The sequence below is a fragment of the Plutella xylostella genome, chromosome 29 (assembly GCF_932276165.1).
Source record: "Plutella xylostella chromosome 29, ilPluXylo3.1, whole genome shotgun sequence".
Taxonomy (NCBI): domain Eukaryota; kingdom Metazoa; phylum Arthropoda; class Insecta; order Lepidoptera; family Plutellidae; genus Plutella; species Plutella xylostella.
The window spans coordinates 714,348-735,474 of record NC_064009.1 but is presented as its reverse complement, the minus strand read 5'-3'; the positions used below and the strand labels follow the sequence as shown (position 1 = coordinate 735,474).

Genomic DNA, 21,127 nt, shown 5'->3' with positions numbered 1-21,127 from the left:
CCGCGTCTCCGGCACGGATTCGCGAGTAATGTCCTTGTGTAGCTTCATTCGTATGCATTAGATACACATGCCTGCCATGTAAAGTAGCTGTTACTGACGTAATTAGAATTACATTTTTCAAAATAAAAGAAAGCAAAGTTTTAATTCCCTATATTTGAGAGTGAACCGCCCTTCCGGCATCATGCGATAGAATTGCTACCATGATCTGTGAAGATGTTAAAAGAGAGTCCGCATCCACCTGCAGTGCCACCGAGCTGGTGATGACGTCACCTGCTGCAGCGAGCGGCGGCGGGCGACTGGCGGCGGAGGGCGCGGCGCGGCGGCGTGGGGCCCGCGCATGCGCACTGCGCACTATTAAAAATGAATCCGCGGAGTGCCCCAGTGTCGGCCGCGCCGCCGCCGCGGTCATGGAGCCATGAGCGACCTGCAGGCCACCTTCGAATTCTCCATCGAGCTCTACAAATTCTACAATGTGGACCTCTTCCAGAGAGGGTAAGCGTTCCCAGTGAAGTGATTGTGTCTCTAATCCAGTGGCGAAACAAACTGAAAACACATTTCAGTTCCGCCGCACACGTGGAGTCCCTAATTTATTCGCGTTCAATTTGTGATTTAATTGTGATGAAGGAAAAGTGCTTTGGAAAGTGGTGAAAAAAGTGTCCGGGAAAGCCGGCGGTTTTAATTAACAGCGTGACAGCGATCGATAAATCAAATTCGACAGGCTCGTCGTGAGAGCCAGCCCTCCACCCTCATCAGCCTTTGACATTTGTACACTAGTGTACCTAGCACGAGGGTACACTATGTAGGTACCCTCGTGTGCCCAGTTACATAAGACGGCATCGTAAACAATAGGCTTGCCGTGGGGTGTCGTGTGTCTGGGACCTCTTACCGCCGGGACTAGTCCAGCAAGCCGCTGACACGACGACTGGGACTGACCCGGTCTGACACGGGACGTGATCCGAATATTCATGAATTACAGAAACATTTCATAATATTAATAAACTTTCGTACATTGTAAATAAGACCTCAACGTCAATCAGATGATTTGAGAGGGGGTAGTTAGCACTTCCTAGAATGGATGTACATGCGATATCTCTCAAAGCCTTGTTAACTACAGGTGTAATAAAGGTTTATTAATGTAGGTATTAATAATTATTCCAAATTTCACACAGGTTAGCACAGTGTCCACCAATGCGTATGGTAGTTGCCAGCTACTAGCTGGTAAAATTAGGTTAAATATTTAATCCTTAATTTTGTGTTCCAATTAATTAATTCCCGAAAGGTAGTGTGGTTTAAGGTTTTAATTCATTTAGGTTACTTTTAGATAGCATAGCATGACGTTAACAACAGCTATGAGTTTTTCGTGAGTGAGCGTCTACAAACATGCAAAAGTCGCTGTTTCATGGCGTTCAAATAGGAATTTTCATTTTACACGTGACGACTGCTTGAGTGTCAAAGTTGGTAAAATCAGCGGTTTACCACCGACGAGACGATAATCGAATTGAAATTTGTACTGAAAATTGTCAATTCCCTCTTAACAAATTTCATTAGTTCTCGTATCGCCTCCTACGCGCCGGCTAAAACCACCTTAAGAGTATTTTTGTGGATGAAATACCTTCCACTCTATCCCAAACTTAAACTACGAATAACAATCCCACGTCTGGATTCAAATCTCGGGATCCCAGATCCGGAGTCCACACAATCCCGGCAGCCGCATTCATAACCCCGCTAATCCCACATTATTGCCATTTTGTGTCGGGACTCACGGCTAACTCCTAACCTAATGGAAGTTTAAAATCCACGACAGTTAAAATTTGTATAAAATTGGCACAGTAGTATTTAAGTGGCTGGACCAATTATGATGGAACATTGGCCATAGAACAGTCTCAATCCAGTCAGATCCAATCTGTTTTAGTCGTTTCAGAACGTCAAACCCACAGATACACAGCGACGTAGGTACTCTCTCACGTGAAACGTATGACTGCCCTTTTATAATTATTTATTGGATTATTTGAAATACATAAGTACCAGTATCTATGTCTATGCTATTTTTGTAGTCAAGAAACATCAAAAAATATTCTGTTTAGGTGTCTTCTTCATCCTGAAATGGATGATGGGACGTCTAGTACTTCGTTAGACATTCTAGCCCTGGGCTATAGCGTTTTTCTTCGCTTTCTGAGATGCTGAAGTATTTCAGGTCACTGAGGAGCTATAGACACGTCTAGTGGAGACAGGAGTACATGAATTTCTTTTAAGCATCCTTTGCTTTGTGATTGATATAAAGGTATTCCGAAGAGGTTTTAAATCGATTCAACCTGATCAAACCTTTGGTATATTTTTAAATACACCTATTAGTAGATATGTTTATAAATAATAATATTAGTATATGTTGTGTTTTGTGTGTTCTATCGGATCTAATTATATCCGGTGGACAATCGTGACGGGCCCTATCGCGAGGTTAAAACGAAGTAACATTTACAAAGCAATTAGTTTGGATGAAATTCAATACAATTTGAATCCAAAAATCGTTGTCACAAACAGTTGCAGATGGCGAAACAAGTGAAACTGAAAACAAACAATAAGCGAAATGCAAGAGATCTGGCGAAAGGATCTAATTATAACTTTGTGCAGAACTCGGGAAGTAAATTTAGGATGAATCGTGAAAGTGATGGACAGGTCTCGGTCGAGCTGAGTTTACAAGTTCATCCAAAAATAGAAGCCACGTATCTCTGGTATTCTGTAACTTCAGTAGCACACTAGCGCCACGGGATGTAATGGAACTACGCTAAAAAGTAATGGACCTGAATATTTTTCCGATGATAGCAATTTATATTGCTTCCTAAATTCTAAAAGTAAAGTTGTAAAGCTTCCTAATCAGCAAAGGCATGCATGATATGTCTTTCCTTTATAACTTTCCTGAAAACACGATACTGAAAAGTATAGTGCGACTGTTGGAAAATTGCTCTTAACCTAATCAAGGTCAAACTAGTTAGGTACAATACCTTAATCGCTTTGCACACTTATTGATTGGACAAGGTGGAGTGATGTACAGGGTGCGGTTTTCTATTATGAAATGTCGGGCAGGGTCGTCGCGTGTCGTCATTTTTAGGTCGCAGGTTTGAATCCCGCCGAATGTGACTAATAAATCTGTGTTTTTCACTTCTTGGCCGAAAAAATTATATAAGAGGAGGATAGGCTTTTAAAAACGGAATAGGCTGTACTGATGCTTTTGAAACAGATGGTCTTAAAATGATGTTTGATGGTTTGCTGTTAGATCTGTATTTACAGATCTAACAAACGTATAATTATTTATAATAAATAACTACATAGGTACTAAAAATGTATCGGGGGAAAAAACTTACTATTTCACCAATGTGCGTGTGACCAATATACCTACAACAAAAGGAAATCCTTGGGTGACAGAAATAAATAAATAAAACAATCCATTCTGATTCGCACGCATGCGTTCAATAATAAATGTTAGCGTCGGGAGCCGCTTATTTCGTCAAATATTCACATGCTTTCTAGAACCCTTTGCAAATTTCAACTCTATCGTCCTACGGCAGACCCATCGCTGCCATCGTCTCCCCTAGGGTACCGCGGAGGAAACAATAAAACAATATACAAGACTGAAATATGACATACTATAGCTAAGTGTAAGCTAAAACGCTAGCTTTTCCCGCGAGCTTTGCATGGACCCGGTTTTCCCGTGGGAGTGCGGGATAAAAAGTATCTGTAAAAGTAGCTTCAGGTGTCAGCTTTTTTCATACGAAATTTCATTAAAATTGGATAAGAGGTTTTCTGGTGAAAGATTTTCCTGTAAACTTAATTAAAATTTCTATCAACGCAATGGTATGCCACCATTTTTCTGAGGTAATATTGATAACAATAACCTTTGTACGGATCCCCGCGGGAAAATCGCTCGCATAGTATTATGCCACAGACCTACATATAGGTTTTTTTCTTTTTCTTTTGTTTCCTCTGCAACCAGCCAGCGTGCGGTAGGCCGAGCCAACACGAAGGTCTGAATTTTGGAGCGGACTCTTTCGAACACTTTATGTATTGTCAGGCTAGAAAACTATGGTGTCGTTTTATGATAAACTAAACCTAGATAATCCTTACATAGTATCGAAACTACGCGAAGTTTCGTAGGTAAAGTTAGAATCGAGTTTTGATGAAATCGCTAAAGTTATAGAGTTCCGGCGGTTTTAATTGTTTATCAGGGAAGGCATTGTAATCATGAAGCAGACGGTCTTATTAACTATTTATTTGTATCTGTAGCTACAATACCTATTTACTGAAAGTCTAATTAAACTACATTATCAATGTGTAATAATAATGCAAAAGTATATATGTACATATGGGTATTATAATACATACGTTACTTGAATGGAAACGGGTTGAAACGGATTTCCTCCGATCATCCCCCCCTGAAACGTTTTTCATTTCCTGATTAAGTGTTGATGGAGTCGGAAAATTTCACCCTAAAATAAAGCTATTTTAACTTTTGGTTGAGAGATACCTTTTTATGTGAGTGAGCGTGTCACTGACTGAAATCAAACATAGATTATTCTCTACCAAAAAAAACATGATGTATTTATTTACAGTCAATCAAACAATTTTTTTTATTTTTTTGAACACGGATTTTATTAGTGTTTTTAATCTTTTCCGAGAGCCATGTATACATTTTTTTAGTCAATGTTGGGATGAGCCAGCAATACACAGAGCACATAAATTTTTATTCCAGTATTACCTAATTTATATAGAAAATGATTAACAAAATTTTCCGCTCTTAAGTATTATGTATTAAAATTCCAATTAATAGATTTTAGTTTTACTGAAACAACAAAATAATGATAGCTTACGCAATAATAAAAACACACTTCTATTTCGGAGAAAGCGTAGGCTACTCTAATTACATAAGTAACATTTGATTTCCATAAAATTTTTCTTAATTAAGGAATGTTTCAGTTTAACGCCTACTTACTTAGTTTTATTAGGGTTCCGTAGCCAAAATGGCAAAAACGGAACCCTTATAGTTTCGTCATGTCCGTCTGTCCGTCTGTCCGTCTGTCCGTCTGTCACAGCCGATTTACTCAGAAACTATAAGTACTACAGTGATGAAATTTGATGGGAATATGTGTTGTATGAACCGCTACAAAAATATGACACTAAATAGTAAAAAAAAGAATTGGGGGTGGGGCCCCCCATACATGTAACTGAGGGATGAAATTTTTTTTTTCGATGTACATACCCGTGTGGGGTATCAATGGAAAGGTCTTTTAAAATGATATAAAGTTTTCTAAAAAACATTTTTCTTAAAGTGAACGGTTTTTGAGATATCAGCTCTCAAAGTCGTAAAAAGTATGTCCCCCCCCCTCTATTTTTATAACTACGGGGTATAAAATTCTAAAAAAAATAGAGGTGATGCATGCTAATTAACTCTTTCAACGATTTTTGGTTTGATCAAAGTATCTCTTATAGTTTTTGAGATAGGTTGATTTAACTGTAAATTATATTTGCTGCTACGGAACCCTTTGTGCGCGAGCCCGACTCGCACTTGGCCGGTTTTTTTCTACTCTATATCACGAGCGACTACTTTCTACCTCCCACTCGTAACAGGGGAGTTGATATAGGGTTGACATTATTACTTATGTCATTTTACTATTATTAATGTAATATGATTTATTTTGTGTTTTCATCAAAGTTAGCACTGAAACTTTGAATTTCCCGCTATCATAACTAGTTACTTATAATAATAAATTATAACTCAAAGTATAAAAGGAAAGTTAGTGACATACTTATTAGTATTAAATAAGAGATCGTGCAATTGATTTAACTTTAAGTGTCGTCATACAAAATTATTATTATCATAATTAATATCACGTGCTCTTTTCGTACACGGAAACAACAGGGAGGAAAACTGGTAATTACAATCTCTATGTATAAAATAAATATACACCGGAAATCTGGCTCGCTTGCTCTCATTACCCCTTCGGGTATTACTTACAGTCATCATTCATGTCAAGTATATACTTAAATAGGGATCTACCCCTGCATACAAAAGTCAAAAAAAAAAGTCAAAATTTTTTATTCATCGTACAAATATAAAATTTTCTGATGAACGTCAATTTTTACAAATTACTCTCCGTTCGGATAAGGGGGGGCTCTTTCTGTCTAAGGAGAAGAACGGAGGCAAGAAACTCCTGAGCCATCTTTTCAAAAAAAAACTTAAAACTAGTTGGTATACAATACATATAAGCTTAATTATTATTATTATAATAATATGAGCAGAGCTAACTACTTATCACAGCCATGCATTAACGTCCTCTAAGTAATCATCAATTCTATAATAAGCTTTTTTACTGAGTTTCTCTTTAATGTAACACTTAAACTTATTCTCTGGCATTTGAGCAACTTCTGCTGGAAGCTTATTATAAAATCTAATACAGTACCCTAAAAACGATTTATTAACTTTCGCCAGACGCATCGCTGGAAAAGCCAGCTTATGCTTGTTCCTAGTATTAATGTCATGATTACTGCCAATTGTATCAAAAGTTGAAATATTCTTTCGTACATACATTAAATTGGAAAAAATGAACTGACATGGAACTGTAAGGATGTTAATTTCTTTAAATAGTTCTCTCAATGAATCCCTGGAACCAAGTTTGTATATAGAGCGGATGGCTCTTTTCTGTAATACAAATATAGTCTCAATATCAGCGGCTCTACCCCAAAGCAAAATGCCATACGACAATAAGCTGTGGAAATAACTAAAGTAAACTAATCTGGCGGTTTCAACGTCGGTCAGTTGTCTAATTTTCCGTACAGCAAAAGCTGCCGAGCTCAACCTTCCAGCCAATTTGGCAATGTGAGGTCCCCATTGTAACTTTGAATCTATAGTCATACCAAGAAAGACAGTATCATTAACTACATATTGTTATAACCTTAGTTTTCTTAGTGTTCGTAAAGTTTTCTACAGAATCGCTATGAAAGTGATAAAAACAAACAGTGAAGTTCACAGATAAAACTTCACCTATCATTATCAGCATAATATTATACTCCCGAGCAAAGAAACAGTTCCACTTACAAAATGCTGACACCAAATGGCCCTAATTTTTTCAACATTTAGTAAAAATATTTAAATGTGGGGATAAATAAAAAGTAGTATTTTAATGATGTATCACGTCGTTTAATTTATACCAAACTTAATCGTCTTTACGTCTTTACGTCTTTTCACACTCTGCTTTCACTCTATGCTCCTCTGTTATTCGTCGTCATGGATACTTCACCTTGCGTTCTGTTCCACTCCCACACTCGGCCATCCTGACATTAAGGCTGCCCTCAGCCTTATTCATTACAATAACTGTAAAGTACAAGGTTACACACAATATAAAACATAGCATTATCAAACGTTAAAGATAATCTTCTTATTAAAACAAAAAAAACTAAAAACTTAGCAACTCAAGTTAACAACAATTTAGATTAGTTAGATTTCAACTTAGGGTCTAGACAGAAAAACATAAACAACTATTCAATGCAAACAACATCTTGAAATACCAATTCAAAATACCTATAATACCTGTTTTGTTTAAACACACCTTTTGTAAAGAATATGAGCCTTAGGCCTTCAAGACTTAACCTTACAATCATTACAAAACCTATCTAGATTGACTTTATTTACTGCTCACACATAACTTATTTATTACCATCACTGACTTCTTCATTCATCATCACTATCATACCGACACCAATAGAATATTATGCAATAACAAAACAAAATAAGAACTTACTTACTCTTTATGGTCTGGCCACGGTTTCATGTGGTCTGCAGAGCTAGAAGTACGACCTGGACCTTCGCTGCTGGGATCTAATTTCTCTACATCATACCTGTCATTCCGCTTCACCTTCTTCACTACGTAGGGACCTAGGTACTTAGGTTTCAATTTAAGACACACACCAAATTGAGTCCTCTTAATTGCCACCAAGTCTCCCTCCTTGTACTTGTGACTCTCCTTCCTACCTCTGTCTTTCACCATTTTCCTATTTAACAATCTATAATCTACACAGACTCTGGTGTCCCCGTCTTTCTTCTTAACTAAAACTAAAGGGCTAGCATACTCTGAATAACTCACCTGAATAATGTTGTCGTCCAGCCACTCTCTTACTTGGTTTTCTACTACCTTTTGCTCTGCTAGTGAAATACGTCTCGGCCGCTGAGCCACCGGGATATCATCCTTCAGCACGATCTTCATCTGTATGGGAGCCTCCTTGACCTGTAGGGGCTGGTAGTTCTCTACCATCTCCGTCAGCTGCTCCTTGTACTGGATATCACCAATGTAATCTACAACCACAGAATCGCACGTATAACACCCTACTTGTTTCATCCATTCGTCATCTTTCATACGTAAACTCGCGCGTCCGTCTTCCATAATCAATACCACTCTTCTCAAAAAATCTTGACCAATTATCACATCGTAAGGCAAACAACTTCTATTCACAACATGAAACAATACGTTATTATAATGTTCTTTATCTATATTCATACTTAAAGTGACTTTCCCTAGGGGTTTCACTTCCAATTGTCCGAGTCCCACCAAAGCACTCACATGTCCCTCGTCAAACTTAGGCGAACCTATCAGTTTGTAGTATTCGTCGGTTAACAAGTTAACTTCACTGCCCGTATCTATTAAAGCAGTCATTTTGCAGTCTGAAATTTCAATAGTCTTCATCGGCTTTCGTCTTTCCGTCTGTTTGTTTACATTTACATTTGTATTCGCATCTGTCATCTTGACGTTGACGTCCATACAGTTTGAACTGTCACTGGCTGTCGCTGCTGAATTTTCGTTGTTTGACTCTGTGAACATTGAACGCGTCGGCCCACGCTGAGGTTGCTGCAGACCAGGTCGTCCTCGTCCAAACGCGTCGTTGCTCCGCCAGTTGCCGCTTCCGCCTGGCTGTTGACACTGCGTAGCAATATGTCCAAAGTCGTTGCAGCGGAAACATTTAATACCTCTCTGTCTGTACGGGCAATCTGCTGACATGTGTTGACTCTCTCCACAGTTGTAGCACAGTCGCACGGCCGTCGTCCTGTTGCCTGGCGCGAGTGCAGCTGCTGCGGGGCCTGCGGGTGTAGTTGCAGTAGGTAGACGATTGAAGACCGGTGCCCGTCTTCCGCTCGACTTCTGCCTGATGGTCTCGTACACTTTCAACTTATCTTTCAGATCCCCATAGGTCGTCACGCCGTACAGCATCACCTTATGCAACTCGTCGTCTAGTATTCCGTCCACGATGTATTTTATAGCGACGTAGTCGGGCATCTTGCCTCGCTTGCCGAGCTCTTTCATTAACAGCATGTAGTCTAGGCACGTCTCATTTGCTTTCTTCTTCCGGCTGCTCATTAACTCATGGATCGTCTTGGAATCTACGGTGTCTGGGAACTCCTTGGTGACCGCCGTCTTCAGAGCCTCCCACGTCTTGAAGGGTTTCTCTGAACGCAGCCAGAGTGCCGCCGTACCGGTCAGTGACCTGCGCCCCACGATCAGCCGCTGCAGCTCCGTCCACCCGAAGATCTCGGCGTTGTCATCGACCTCCTGCGCCCACCGTGCTGCGGAATCGGTCTGGTCGCACCCACTGAACTTAGCTACCAGCTCCTCCGTGTACGTGAGCGGTCCTGATGTTCCGACTGCCTCCCCGTCATCTCCCGTCGTCGTCCGTGGCATCTTCTTGTCGTCGTCGTTACGTCTTAAAATGGTTTATGTTCAGACCTGAAGGCGTTGTGATGCGAAGAAAAATTTTCTTGTCAAATTTGCAACTGTCAGTCTTGTTCTTTTCATAAAAATCCGTCTTCATCCGCCGTAATCTCCGAGATTTTTTTAATTTTATTTATCCCGGACGAGCCCCCAATTTGTGGGGATAAATAAAAAGTAGTATTTTAATGATGTATCACGTCGTTTAATTTATACCAAACTTAATCGTCTTTACGTCTTTACGTCTTTTCACACTCTGCTTTCACTCTATGCTCCTCTGTTATTCGTCGTCATGGATACTTCACCTTGCGTTCTGTTCCACTCCCACATAAATATTAGATTTAAATATTTAAAAATAAATAAATATTTTAATATTAGATAAAAAGTGAGATTTTTCCGATTAGGAGTAAGATGGTGCTTTTCTCACTGCAACTTTTTCATTGCTCTTAAGTATATTATGAGCTGAATATAGACTTAATCATAAAGCTGAGTTATGGTGGTAAACACCCGCTGAACGTGATCTTGACTTCATTTGCAGCCGGAGTCTAATATTAACTACTAGTTTAAACAAACGGAGCTTGGTGTGTGAGTGGTACGCAAATTGTTTCACTCACATTATTGTGAAACACATTTTTCAGAGTTGTGGTAGGTACTGATAATCTCGGTTAGTGGGTCCATATAACAGAGTTTATTATTAGTTAGGGTTCCTAAACATACGGGGACTTCTATCTATACATATTTGTTTTTGTTAAATGGACATGGACTCCCACTATGCAGGATCGATTCCCATAGAAAATATTATCGAAGTGCAAAAGGCTACTCTTTATAAATCCTGCGGAATGAAACGTTTGCTCCGTTGCCACCACCTTAGAATCCTCGAGTGAAGTGATAAGCTCACGTGGAAAAGCTAGTGCCTTTAAAATATAACAACAGATAAGGCGATCAAAGATTCCTCTAGGATCGTGACATCCGTCCCCGACCAGTTTCCTGAATGGCTAGCACAGGGCGCAAGACGCACACGCCAAGAAGACTGAAAACTTTTGTCAAGTTGCCCCCCATGCTAGAATGAACCATCGACCTTTGGTATCCTATACTGTAGAACCTACATTTTTCACAGTGTACCTACCGCCTTCACCAACGGAAATGTGCACTTCACGGCTTTTGAAAGTCGGATAGGTAGATATTGTTGTAGAGGGTCAAAGAAAAAAGAGAATGACAGCATGAGCGTATATTACACATAAGTAGGTATATTATGCATGTAGGTAGGTGAGGGTATGCCGGTATGCCACACATTGTACCCAAATCCATAAAAACATCAAACTATCTACTTATCAATATTTTACGGGACATCCTTTACAAATCTAGCCACAAAACATTTTTATTGCTCGTAAAATGTATTTCACTTCAAGAAAACATCTCGATACGATGCTATGACATCACAGAATGTCGAGCGTGTGAATGTGACATATACTACGGGAGTGCGGATACTATTCTCTGTTCGGTTTTAATTTAGAATTGGGTCAGATGGGAAGGAACTGCGAGCGAGCTGCGGTTTGATTGCGTGCAGTGGCGGCCAGATTTATAGAAACACTTTAGTTTTTGACGGTCTTCATTCTAAAGTTCTGTGTAGAGCTTTTTTGTACACGTTGCTTTTTAATTGAGAGTTTTCTAATAGAGTACGATTTACTTATTGGCTTGTTTTACATCATTCACTATTTGCTACGCGAGGAAAACTGAAATCTGGTGAAGAAATGAGTATGTATTGAACTGATACTTTTTGTATTACATTACAAATTATTGCATTAATAACCTAAATATCCCGTTTTTATGGAAGTTTTATAATTAGAAAAAGATTTGTTAATCAAATGGTGACAATATGAAGTACTATGAAGTGAAACAATACTTTCGTACGGAACCTGTCGACCTTCCTCCTACTAAAAGTGCAATCATATTGTGGCAAGTCTCTCTACAAGGCAGTTTCCACATTTTCGCTGTCGATAGCAATCTCACTGGTATTTCCGGCGGAAGATTGAGTTTGAACTCACTTCCGGCCAGGGAGACACTTCCCCCCACAGGATATACAATCTGTCTTACCAACCGAGCTTTGGAATATAAATTAATATGTAGCAATCTTTGCACTCAACCAGAAGCAACAAGCCTAGATAGTACCTAGTCGTAGAATAAATTTCTCATGATTAATAGGTGCCTACCATATAATGTAGATTCCTACATAGGTAGGTACATATAAAAGCACATGCGATAAATTTAGAGAACGACAAGCTTTCTGCTTCGCTTGCCAACAATGTGAAACGTTCCATTAACCCGCTGTACAAATGCTTTTAAAAAACTAGCAAACGGATTGTTTTTCACTAAATACTTAACGATTTTAACTGCCTTTGTTGTGCTGTTATCGTATAAAATTACAAAGCATTTTAATATTGTTTTCGCGTGCAGTTCAATGACTCCTGAGTTAAGTCTTAATTAAAAATATTTTCTTGGGTCGAAGTGTGCGGTACACAATATTGTAGTTACACACGTATAGAGAGCAATTGCGATGTGTTTGAGTTGGAAGAATCGCCGGGGCAGAATGCCTGTGCTCCAGGCTTTCATCTTGCTCCGTTCATCTCAGGACTCGATTAGCCAGAGGCTTTGTGACTTTGCTTGAGACGCTAATTAAGTGTAATGAGTGCACGAAAGGAGCGTCTTCGAGTGTCGTATCTACTGTTCCTATAGTACCTTAAGCAGTCAGCTATTGACGCTTATCTGACTATGGCCAATCCTACCTGTCTAAATATAAACCATTTATGTATCAACCATCTCTACATTCAGTAACCCACTTTTTGGATTGTCGACATTACATATCTCCTAAAACAGAAACATTCCGGTGGCAAATAAAACCTCTTTCAGAGTAAATTTTTTACCTCAGTCAGTATATTTTTGTCTGAAATATTATGGTACCCACACAGCTTTTCACCGCCATCGTAAGCCGACGTAACAATACCACTAACACCCCTTCCCCGTCTCCAGCCTATACCAGGTCCGGGTCGGCCTCCGGGTGTCTCCGAAGGTGCCAGTCCACATCGAGGCCTCAGTCGCGAGCTCCAACGCCGCGGCGCGCGCCGGCCGCCCCGCCGCCGCCGCCGCGCTGGTCGGCGGGCTGGCCGCGTCGAGAGCCTTCCAGATTATGTATAGGAATGAGGAGGTCACGCTGAGGGATGTCGCGCATTTTAGGGCGCATTTGTTGGGTAAGTTTTCCCTGTATAGTTATCGCAACATAGCGGTAATCATCTATGTATTCGGTTCTAGATATTTTAATTCTGCTGTTAGTTTTAATCTAACCTTATGTTAGATCGTTAAAACCCCTGTTACATTGTTATGTAATCAATTATACGTCATCTCCATATAAATTCTTAACTGATATATCAAAAGTCAACCACTAATCCCTTGTTATGATCTAACAGAGTATGGTGAAACTTGGGAGTCTTTAAAAAACCTAAACTGCAACGATTCAAGTAAAGGTGGCATATACAATTTTAATATTGAAATTGTCGGAACCCTAGTGATTATTCAATGTTCAGCTAAGCAATATCGTCTAAATAAGCCGTATTTTAATCAACCCTTCATCTCCACTCCTTCCAGTCGACAGCCGCAACCTCAAAGAGTCCCTCGAGCGAGCGGAATGGAGCCTCGGAGTGGAGCTCTGGTGCTCCGAGGGCGCCCAGTCCGCCACCCTGGCTCCAGTCGCCTGTCGCGTGTTGAAGCTGCACTTCCAACCAGCCCAGGGCCTGCACTACCACCTGCCTGTGCTGTTTGACTACTTCCATCTGGCTTCAGTGTCTATTACTATCCATGCCAGCCTGGTGGCGCTGCATCAGCCGTATATCAAGTGAGTGGGACTTTCGTAACTGCTGAGATTACAGGAAGGGAATTAATGTGAGATGTTGAGAGCACCACTGGACTAGTTTTAAACAGGTATCCATTGGAAAATGCCGATGAAAAAGTTTAGTGTTGGTATATTCGAGAGAGACCTACATAGCTATGTCTAGAACTGGATGGTACAAAACTGATCTCTGTCATGAAAAACTTGTTTGGGTCATCGCCAGATTAAACTGATAATTGACATTAAATTCTTGATAAGGTTCACGAATGCTTACTTTGAACTTTTATCATAATGAAGAGTAATCCAATGTCTCTATTTTTGTATGTCTGAACATAAAGGAAGAGCATCATGCACTACGTTCAAAGCTGGTAAGATAATTATTTCCTTCATAAACATAGATGATGATAGCAGCTTGGCGCTAATAAGTGATATATTGGTAGCACCGCCGTGTAATCAGCTCTAGCCTAGCTTGTAATTGGTCAATTTCTGTAGCTAATTTTCAATCTTTGTAAATTATAGAAGATGGCAATGCAAGCATAGTAAATTAGAGAAGACGTCATTTTACTATCATTCTAAATTAGAGAAGTTGGCTGTCTAGCAGAGCGATCAATATGGCCTATAGACAAAACAACCCTGAAACCAATATCAATTATTTGTAGAGTATTTTTATTATTTGTATTATACAATAGCTCTTCCCGGGCAACGATTATAGATATCGAGACTCCCTCCTAATGACTTATTGTAAGTGAAAAGATTAAATTAGTATTAGAAGATATCCTATAAACCTGCCCAGGTATGATCTACAGCTCCTGAACCATGCCTTCACCCCTAAACCTCATCAAGAATGGTCTACAGCTCCTGAACCATTGCTTCCAGCACGCCCCGGTCCAGCAAGCAGTGGGGCAAGCTGATGAAGGGCGCGGGCGGGTTCAGCGCGCCGGGCGGGCTGGAGCAGGCGCTGTTCGGGTCCAGTGCCAAGTGCACGGGCAGCAACTCCGGGAAGATCGCTCATGCCAGGTAAAGTAGACATGTTATAAGGTGTAGCAATCATGCTCTTTTTTCCCACCGTACACCTGTCGATATCACCTGGGTGACCCGTCGATGTTATAAGGTGCAGCAGTCATGGAATGAGGTACATCAGTTATAAAGGAGGATTCACATAACATTCAATCGTATAAATACCAACACTTTAGATACTATTACGGATACAACATATAATAGATATAACGACCCAAAATTATGGAGTCAATTCATTAGTAATACACATAATAGCTTGAACTTAATACATATAAATATAAGATCTTTAAGAAAAAACTTTAATACATTTTTGGTACTTATAAACCAATGCCAAGAAAAATTAGACCTGATTATCCTTACAGAAGTTAACATAAAAAAAGAGGAGATACCACTATACAGTTTAGACGGCTATGATAATTACTGGAATACAAGAGAAACACGTAAAGGCGGAGGTGTTTTAATTTATGCAAAGAAGGAGTTAAATTTTTCAGCTTCAAACATAAATGGAACAGCATCCGAAGTAATACATGGAAAAATAAATACATCTCAACAAAAAGACATCCACATAATATCGGTATATAGACCGCCTAAAACCAATAAATTAAGATTTACTCAAGAAATACAAAACGTATTGAAGACTATCCCAAAGTTCACCGATGTCATATTTGTGGGAGATACTAACATCGACCTGCTGGATGACAGCATGAGCACAGCTACAGTGAGGTACAAGAACACGCTGTATAGCCACGGACTGGACTGTCTCATCACCGACGTGACGCGGGAGGAGGTCGTGGACGGCCGCCTCACCAGATCCTGCATCGACCACCTGTGGGTGCGCAGCCGCCGACCCGTGCCGGCTGCGCACCTACTCACCACCAAGATCGCCGACCATTATTTGATTGGTGTAACAATATCTAAAAGTGACGACACAATAAATGTCAGTGATAGTGATAAAGGTGATAAGGTAATAATATCAAATAAATTAGTGCGTGAAAAGTTGGATGCTGTTAATTGGGATGAACTTCAAGACTGTAAGTGTCCTTTATTATTATATGAGAAACTTTGCTTAATTTTTGGGTGTATTTATGAAAGTTCAAAGATCAAAGTCCCATTAAGGAGTAGGCGCATTCGACCAGTGTGGATAGATGATAAATTGAACTCAATGTTATGTATGAGAGATGAATTGTTCAGAAAATGGAAATCGAAACCAAACTGTATGAGTATTAGATTAGAGTACACGAAATATAGAAATAAGGTTAGCAAATTAATTAATTTAGCTAAAAATAAGAATAGACAAGAACAACTTAGGAAATTTAATAATGATGCAAAGAAGATATGGTGTAACATAAATAGTTGGTTAGGTAGAGAGAAACCTCGATTAGATGATGTTATTTTGAAATATTTAGGACAAAAGGATAACCTAGAAAATATATGTAGTAATTTTTCTAAAACATTTACTGAAGAAATTCATAATATTAAACATAACTGTGATAAAAAGTTTTTAAAAAGAAATGGATATGTAAATGAGAGTGATGTGTCAATAAGATTTCGAAAAATTTGTGCTTCAGATGTAGAAAAAAATATTGATAACATGAGTAATGAGAAGTCATCCGGCTCGGATGGTATCAGAGTAGAGGATATTAAATACATTAAGAAACGTATAAGTCCTATTCTTGCTATCTTCATAAACCTGAGTGTAAACAAAGGGTGTTATCCAGATGAACTAAAACTGGCTATGATTAGGCCCATATATAAACAAGGTAGCCACTTTGACTACACAAATTATAGACCCATAGCTATTTTGTCCATTATCAATAAGATAACAGAAAAATTAATTATACAGCAAATTAGTAAGTTCCTAGACAATCATAATATTATCTCAAATAGTCAACACGGTTTCCGCCGAGGACGCAGTACGGCGACAGCTCTCAAACTATTTACGGATTACATAAACAATTCATTAGATGAACGAAAACAAGTAGTAGCTCTTTTCATCGATTTCAAAAAGGCTTTTGATACTTTGGACCATTCACAACTTTTGCTGGCGATGAGTGAATGTGGAATACGAGGTCCTTTGAATAGTTGGATAAGGGTATACCTGAAAAATAGATCTATGCAGACCGTGGTAAGTGGTACAAAGGGTGCCAAAGCAAACATAAGGTATGGCGTCCCGACCGGTTCCGTGTACGGGCCGGTTGGGTACATCATGCACGTAAATAGCGTGTGCAATGTAGTTAAACAATGTAAAATGTTCATGTATCCAGACGATACGTGCTTACTATGCGCCCACAATGACTTAGATGTTATCCAAAAATGTATACAAACTGATCTTGAGAACATTGTCAAATGGTCACATGATAATGGCATTATTATTAATCTATCTAAAACTAAATGTATGCACATCTGTTCACCATATAATAGACCTAAAATAAATAAACTACAAATAATTGGCCATTCTTATGAATGTTTACATCGAAGCGGTTCGAATTGTAACTGTTCAGAAATTGAATTTGTAAATCAGTACAAGTACCTGGGACTTATAATAGATAAAAATATGTCATGGAAATCACATATAAATAATGTCTGTTCAAAGTTAAGATCTGTATTGTGTAAGTTGTATCATCTGCGGGGCGTAGTGAACAGAGCTACCATGTACTCCGTTTACTACGCACTCGCAGAGTCGATAATATCATATGGTTTGAGTAGTTATGGGTGCACCTTCCAAAGTTACTTAGATCAAATAAATGCTATACAGAAAAGGCTTATAAAATTATTGGTTGATAATAAAACAAAGAGAAATTGCCGCCCTGACTATGATAAACTATATGGTACATGTAAAATATTACCTGTCCAAGAAAAAGTTAAGTTGTTCATTTTGTTAGAGGAATACAATAGCAGTGAGTTTAAAACCCCCATTTCACATTGCATCAGTACAAGAAAAGTTGTCAACAAAAAGTTGTATGTACCCAAAATATGTAATTATTACGGTTCACGGACCCGAAAGTACTTGGTACCAAAGATTCTTAATGATCTTCCAGACGATGTAAGAAACAATACCTTTACTAAACCTGTATTTAAGAAAAAAGTTATAGTATCCCTATTAGATTCTTTTGTAGCAATGAAAAACTGAGAAAGTGTATCAAATTATGTTAAAGCTATACCTAAACATGTACATGTGTGCCTCTGTTCGCCTAGTTATCTTTCAAATTATATAAGAAGTAGTATATCTATAAACCTAGCTATATAGTAAAAGAACGGTTGCTGCAATCAACAATCCAACAACCCGATAGAAGTTTATATAAATTAGGAAATATAATACATACATACCTACATGCCAATGAACTACAGCGTAGTTTGTTGTTGCATTTGTGGATTGCAGAAACCGGTTCTGTTCTATCCTATTATAAGTGTAGGTACTTATAATAGGATAGAATAGAACTTAGTTTATTAAGTAGTTTATTAGTTAAGTTATATTATGAGTGAGAGCTTATAACTGCCAATAAACTGCTTTGCAGTTTGGCGGTGTATTGTCATTAAATTTTTTTGTGTTTTCTTATGAATAAATAAACTTATCTATCTATCTAGTCTTGTATTCAGAGACACCAGTCATGTAACCCATGACTAAGCAGGAGTAGGCATTACACCTCTATTCATTCAGACGATGTTGGTCCATCAAACGGCAACAAGACCAGCGTGGTGGACTAGGCCTAGAGAACCCTTCCTTTATTGGAAGGAGATCCTAGCCCCAGCGGTGGAGGGTCATGTTTGCGATGATGATGTTGAAGCTTTTTATAGTGAGTATTTTTATCAAGATTAACGTTTAGCGAAGGAATTGACAAGGATTGCATCCATCCTCTAACCAAAATACTTCTAAATGACTGTTATTGATATAGCTTCATCCTTCTCCTACTTCCAGACAAGTCCACGCGGAGGTCTGCGGCATCCTGCTCGGTTCACTAGAAGGCCTCCAGAATGCCCTGTCAGTCTGCGGCTCCACGGGAGCACTCCTGACTCCTGAAGAGACCAGCTCCAACTCCATCGTGGGGGAGGTGGCGCAGCGGCTCAAGGATCTTAGTGAGATGGGCAGGGTGAGTTGAAAGATGTGGAAATCTGGGCGGAAATTTTAAGCACCCGGAGTCATTCGGGAAGTTGAAGAATACCAGCTGCTACCGCAGTAGAACAATGCGGACTTGGCCACCGCTAAAGTAGGTAGTCTGCCATCAATCAACTTGCGTATACTATGGTAAATGGATCGTAAACATTCGGCAGCATAACGAAGGTCCAGTAATACTAACCTGGTTTCGCAATCATAACCCTTACAAAGGCTATGGGAATATCGATCCCATATTCATGATTAAGGTGACTATATAACCCGTTGATTTATTTAAGGGTGAAAAACATTGCTATTCTTCCTGCCTTTGTGGTATGTATTTTGACGTAGGTCTTCGAAAGTATTATCTTTGTATTATGTTATTGTTATTATCATCAAAATATGATCATAAACCTCCCTCACCCCACAGAAGTCCGAAGCGCACGGCGAGGACGAGGAGTGGGCGATGGGCGCCGCGCACGACATCGCGCGCCTCTGTGCCGAGGTCACGCTGCGGTGGCGCGCCTTCCTGCACCACACGACTGACCGACCCCATGTTCATCATGCCTTGGCTGCGAGACACCATGCTTTACGGTAAGATACAATAAAATAGACTAGAATAAGAGAAAGAAGGGAAACGTAGCTGGTTGTCCGGCTAGCGACAGCTGGGAAGAACGATGTTTCTTTAGCTCTGCGATGTGGTATCTTAGTGGTGCTATGTGCTGAGGTGACGCTGCGGTGGCGCGCCTTCCTGCACCACACCACTGACCGACCCCATGTGCACCATGCCTTGGCTGCGAGACATCATGCTTTACGGTAAGATGATGAATGAAGGGAAGAAACGTACCATGGACGATTGTCCGGTTAGTGTGTTGGACCTCTTCGATTCACAAACGATCACGTCCATGTTGAAAGGCTGCGTTTGCTTGAAGTAGTGTAGAGCTATATCGATAGATAAGAGGTCACGCTGCGGTGGCGCGCCTTCCTGCACCACACGACTGACCGACCCCTTGTCCATCATGCCTTGACTGCTAGAGATCATGCTTTAGGGTAAGGAAAAACGGTGACAATGAGAAAGAGAAGGGAGGAAACGTAGATACCTGGTAGGGATGATTGACCGGCTAGCCACAAGAGCGTGCCTGACCTCTTAGATTTGCTCAACGTCCAGAGTGAGAGACTGAGTTTCCTTCAAGCTGTGTAGAGATACGTATGGTAGATATGAGGTGACGCTGTGGTGGCGCGCCTTCCTGCACCACACGACTGATCGACCTCATGTGCATCACGCCTTGGCTGCGAGACACCATGCTTTACGGTAAGGGGAAGATGTGAGATAAAATGTAGGAGAATAAGGGAGCAAACTAAGCTGGTTGTTGTTGCAGTCCTATGGCACCCCAGAGGTGCAGAGGGTCTCCACTAACGTCCGCCACTTCCGCCTATCTTTGGCTGTACTTTTGGCCTCACTCCAGCTTAGTCCAGCGGCTCGAAGCTCGTTTTCGACGCTTCGGCGCCATGTTTGAACAGGGCGTCCCCGGGAGCGCTTGCCATTTGGTGGCCTCCAGTCAAAGGCTATAGTTGCGGCATTCGTAGCTCCTCTCCGTACAGTGTGCCCAATCCATCTCCACTTTCGCTTCGCAATTTCCTTGCCGATGGGAGATTGTCGGCACAGCTTCCACAGATCTTCGTTACGTATTGTCTTCGGCCAGAAAACGCGTAGGATCGACCTGAGGGACTTATTGACGAACACTTGCAGTTTGTTCGTCAGCCCTTTCGTCACTCTCCACGTTTCGCAACCAAAGAGCAATACGGACTTCACGATGGAGTCGAAGAGGGAGATTTTTATCCGCCTTGTGAGCACATTCGAGTCCCAAACAGGTTTGAGCTGGGCAAACGCAGCCTTCGCCTTCTTGATCCTGCTCTCTATATCCTCATCTGCTCCTCCCTGACAGGTGACCGTGCTTCCGAGGTAAGTAAATGCATCGACCGAGTCCAAGCGTTGGTCATCGAGTGTTAAGGCGTCCGAGGTTTTAGCCTTGATACGCATATCGACTGTTTTGCGTCGGTTTATTCGCAGACCCATTACTCTGGCTTCCTCCTGCAGGTGTGCGAGTTTCTCTTGTAATAGGTCGAGAGTTGGCGAAATCAGCACGATGTCGTCCGCGTAGTCTAGGTCCTCTAGGACACCTGAAGCCCAGCTTATACCTCTCGGGATAGCAACCACGTTCCTCATCACATCGTCAAGGAGAATAACAAATAGGAGCGGTGACAGGAGACATCCCTGCTTGACGCCAGCTGAAATGCGTATTGGGGCCCCAAGCTCTTTTTCGTGTACGACCCTACATGTACTGCCCTCGTATAGCGAGCGTATCACTTGGATGATGCAGGCTGGTATGCCTC

General features: G+C 40.5%; 2 protein-coding genes across 2 annotated transcripts in view; one reads left to right on the top strand and one right to left on the bottom strand.

The window, feature by feature from the left end:
• The first annotated feature begins 372 nt into the window (after positions 1-372).
• Positions 373-21,127, top strand: part of LOC105383633 — a 29,525-nt gene continuing 8,770 nt past the window's right edge. The window contains exons 1-7 of the mRNA XM_048631598.1: positions 373-492; positions 12,774-12,991; positions 13,386-13,632; positions 13,965-13,994; positions 14,503-14,643; positions 18,560-18,731; positions 19,164-19,327. Of these exons, the coding sequence (XP_048487555.1) occupies positions 416-492; positions 12,774-12,991; positions 13,386-13,632; positions 13,965-13,994; positions 14,503-14,643; positions 18,560-18,731; positions 19,164-19,327 (1,049 nt within the window). The 5' untranslated portion in view covers positions 373-415. The remainder of the gene's footprint in view (positions 493-12,773; positions 12,992-13,385; positions 13,633-13,964; positions 13,995-14,502; positions 14,644-18,559; positions 18,732-19,163; positions 19,328-21,127) is intronic.
• LOC125490974 lies at positions 7,168-9,783 on the bottom strand. Its single transcript, XM_048631597.1, has 2 exons — positions 7,635-9,783; positions 7,168-7,505 (listed from the first exon to the last, which is right to left on the bottom strand). The coding sequence occupies exon 1, from the start codon at positions 9,717-9,719 to the stop codon at positions 7,791-7,793; it is 1,929 nt and encodes a 642-aa protein (XP_048487554.1). The 5' UTR covers positions 9,720-9,783; the 3' UTR covers positions 7,168-7,505; positions 7,635-7,790.

Bases quoted from the DNA above. Each gene is read 5' to 3' on its own strand.
- LOC125490974 (XM_048631597.1), bottom strand. From the start codon at position 9,719: ATGCCACGGACGACGACGGGAGATGACGGGGAGGCAGTCGGAACATCA.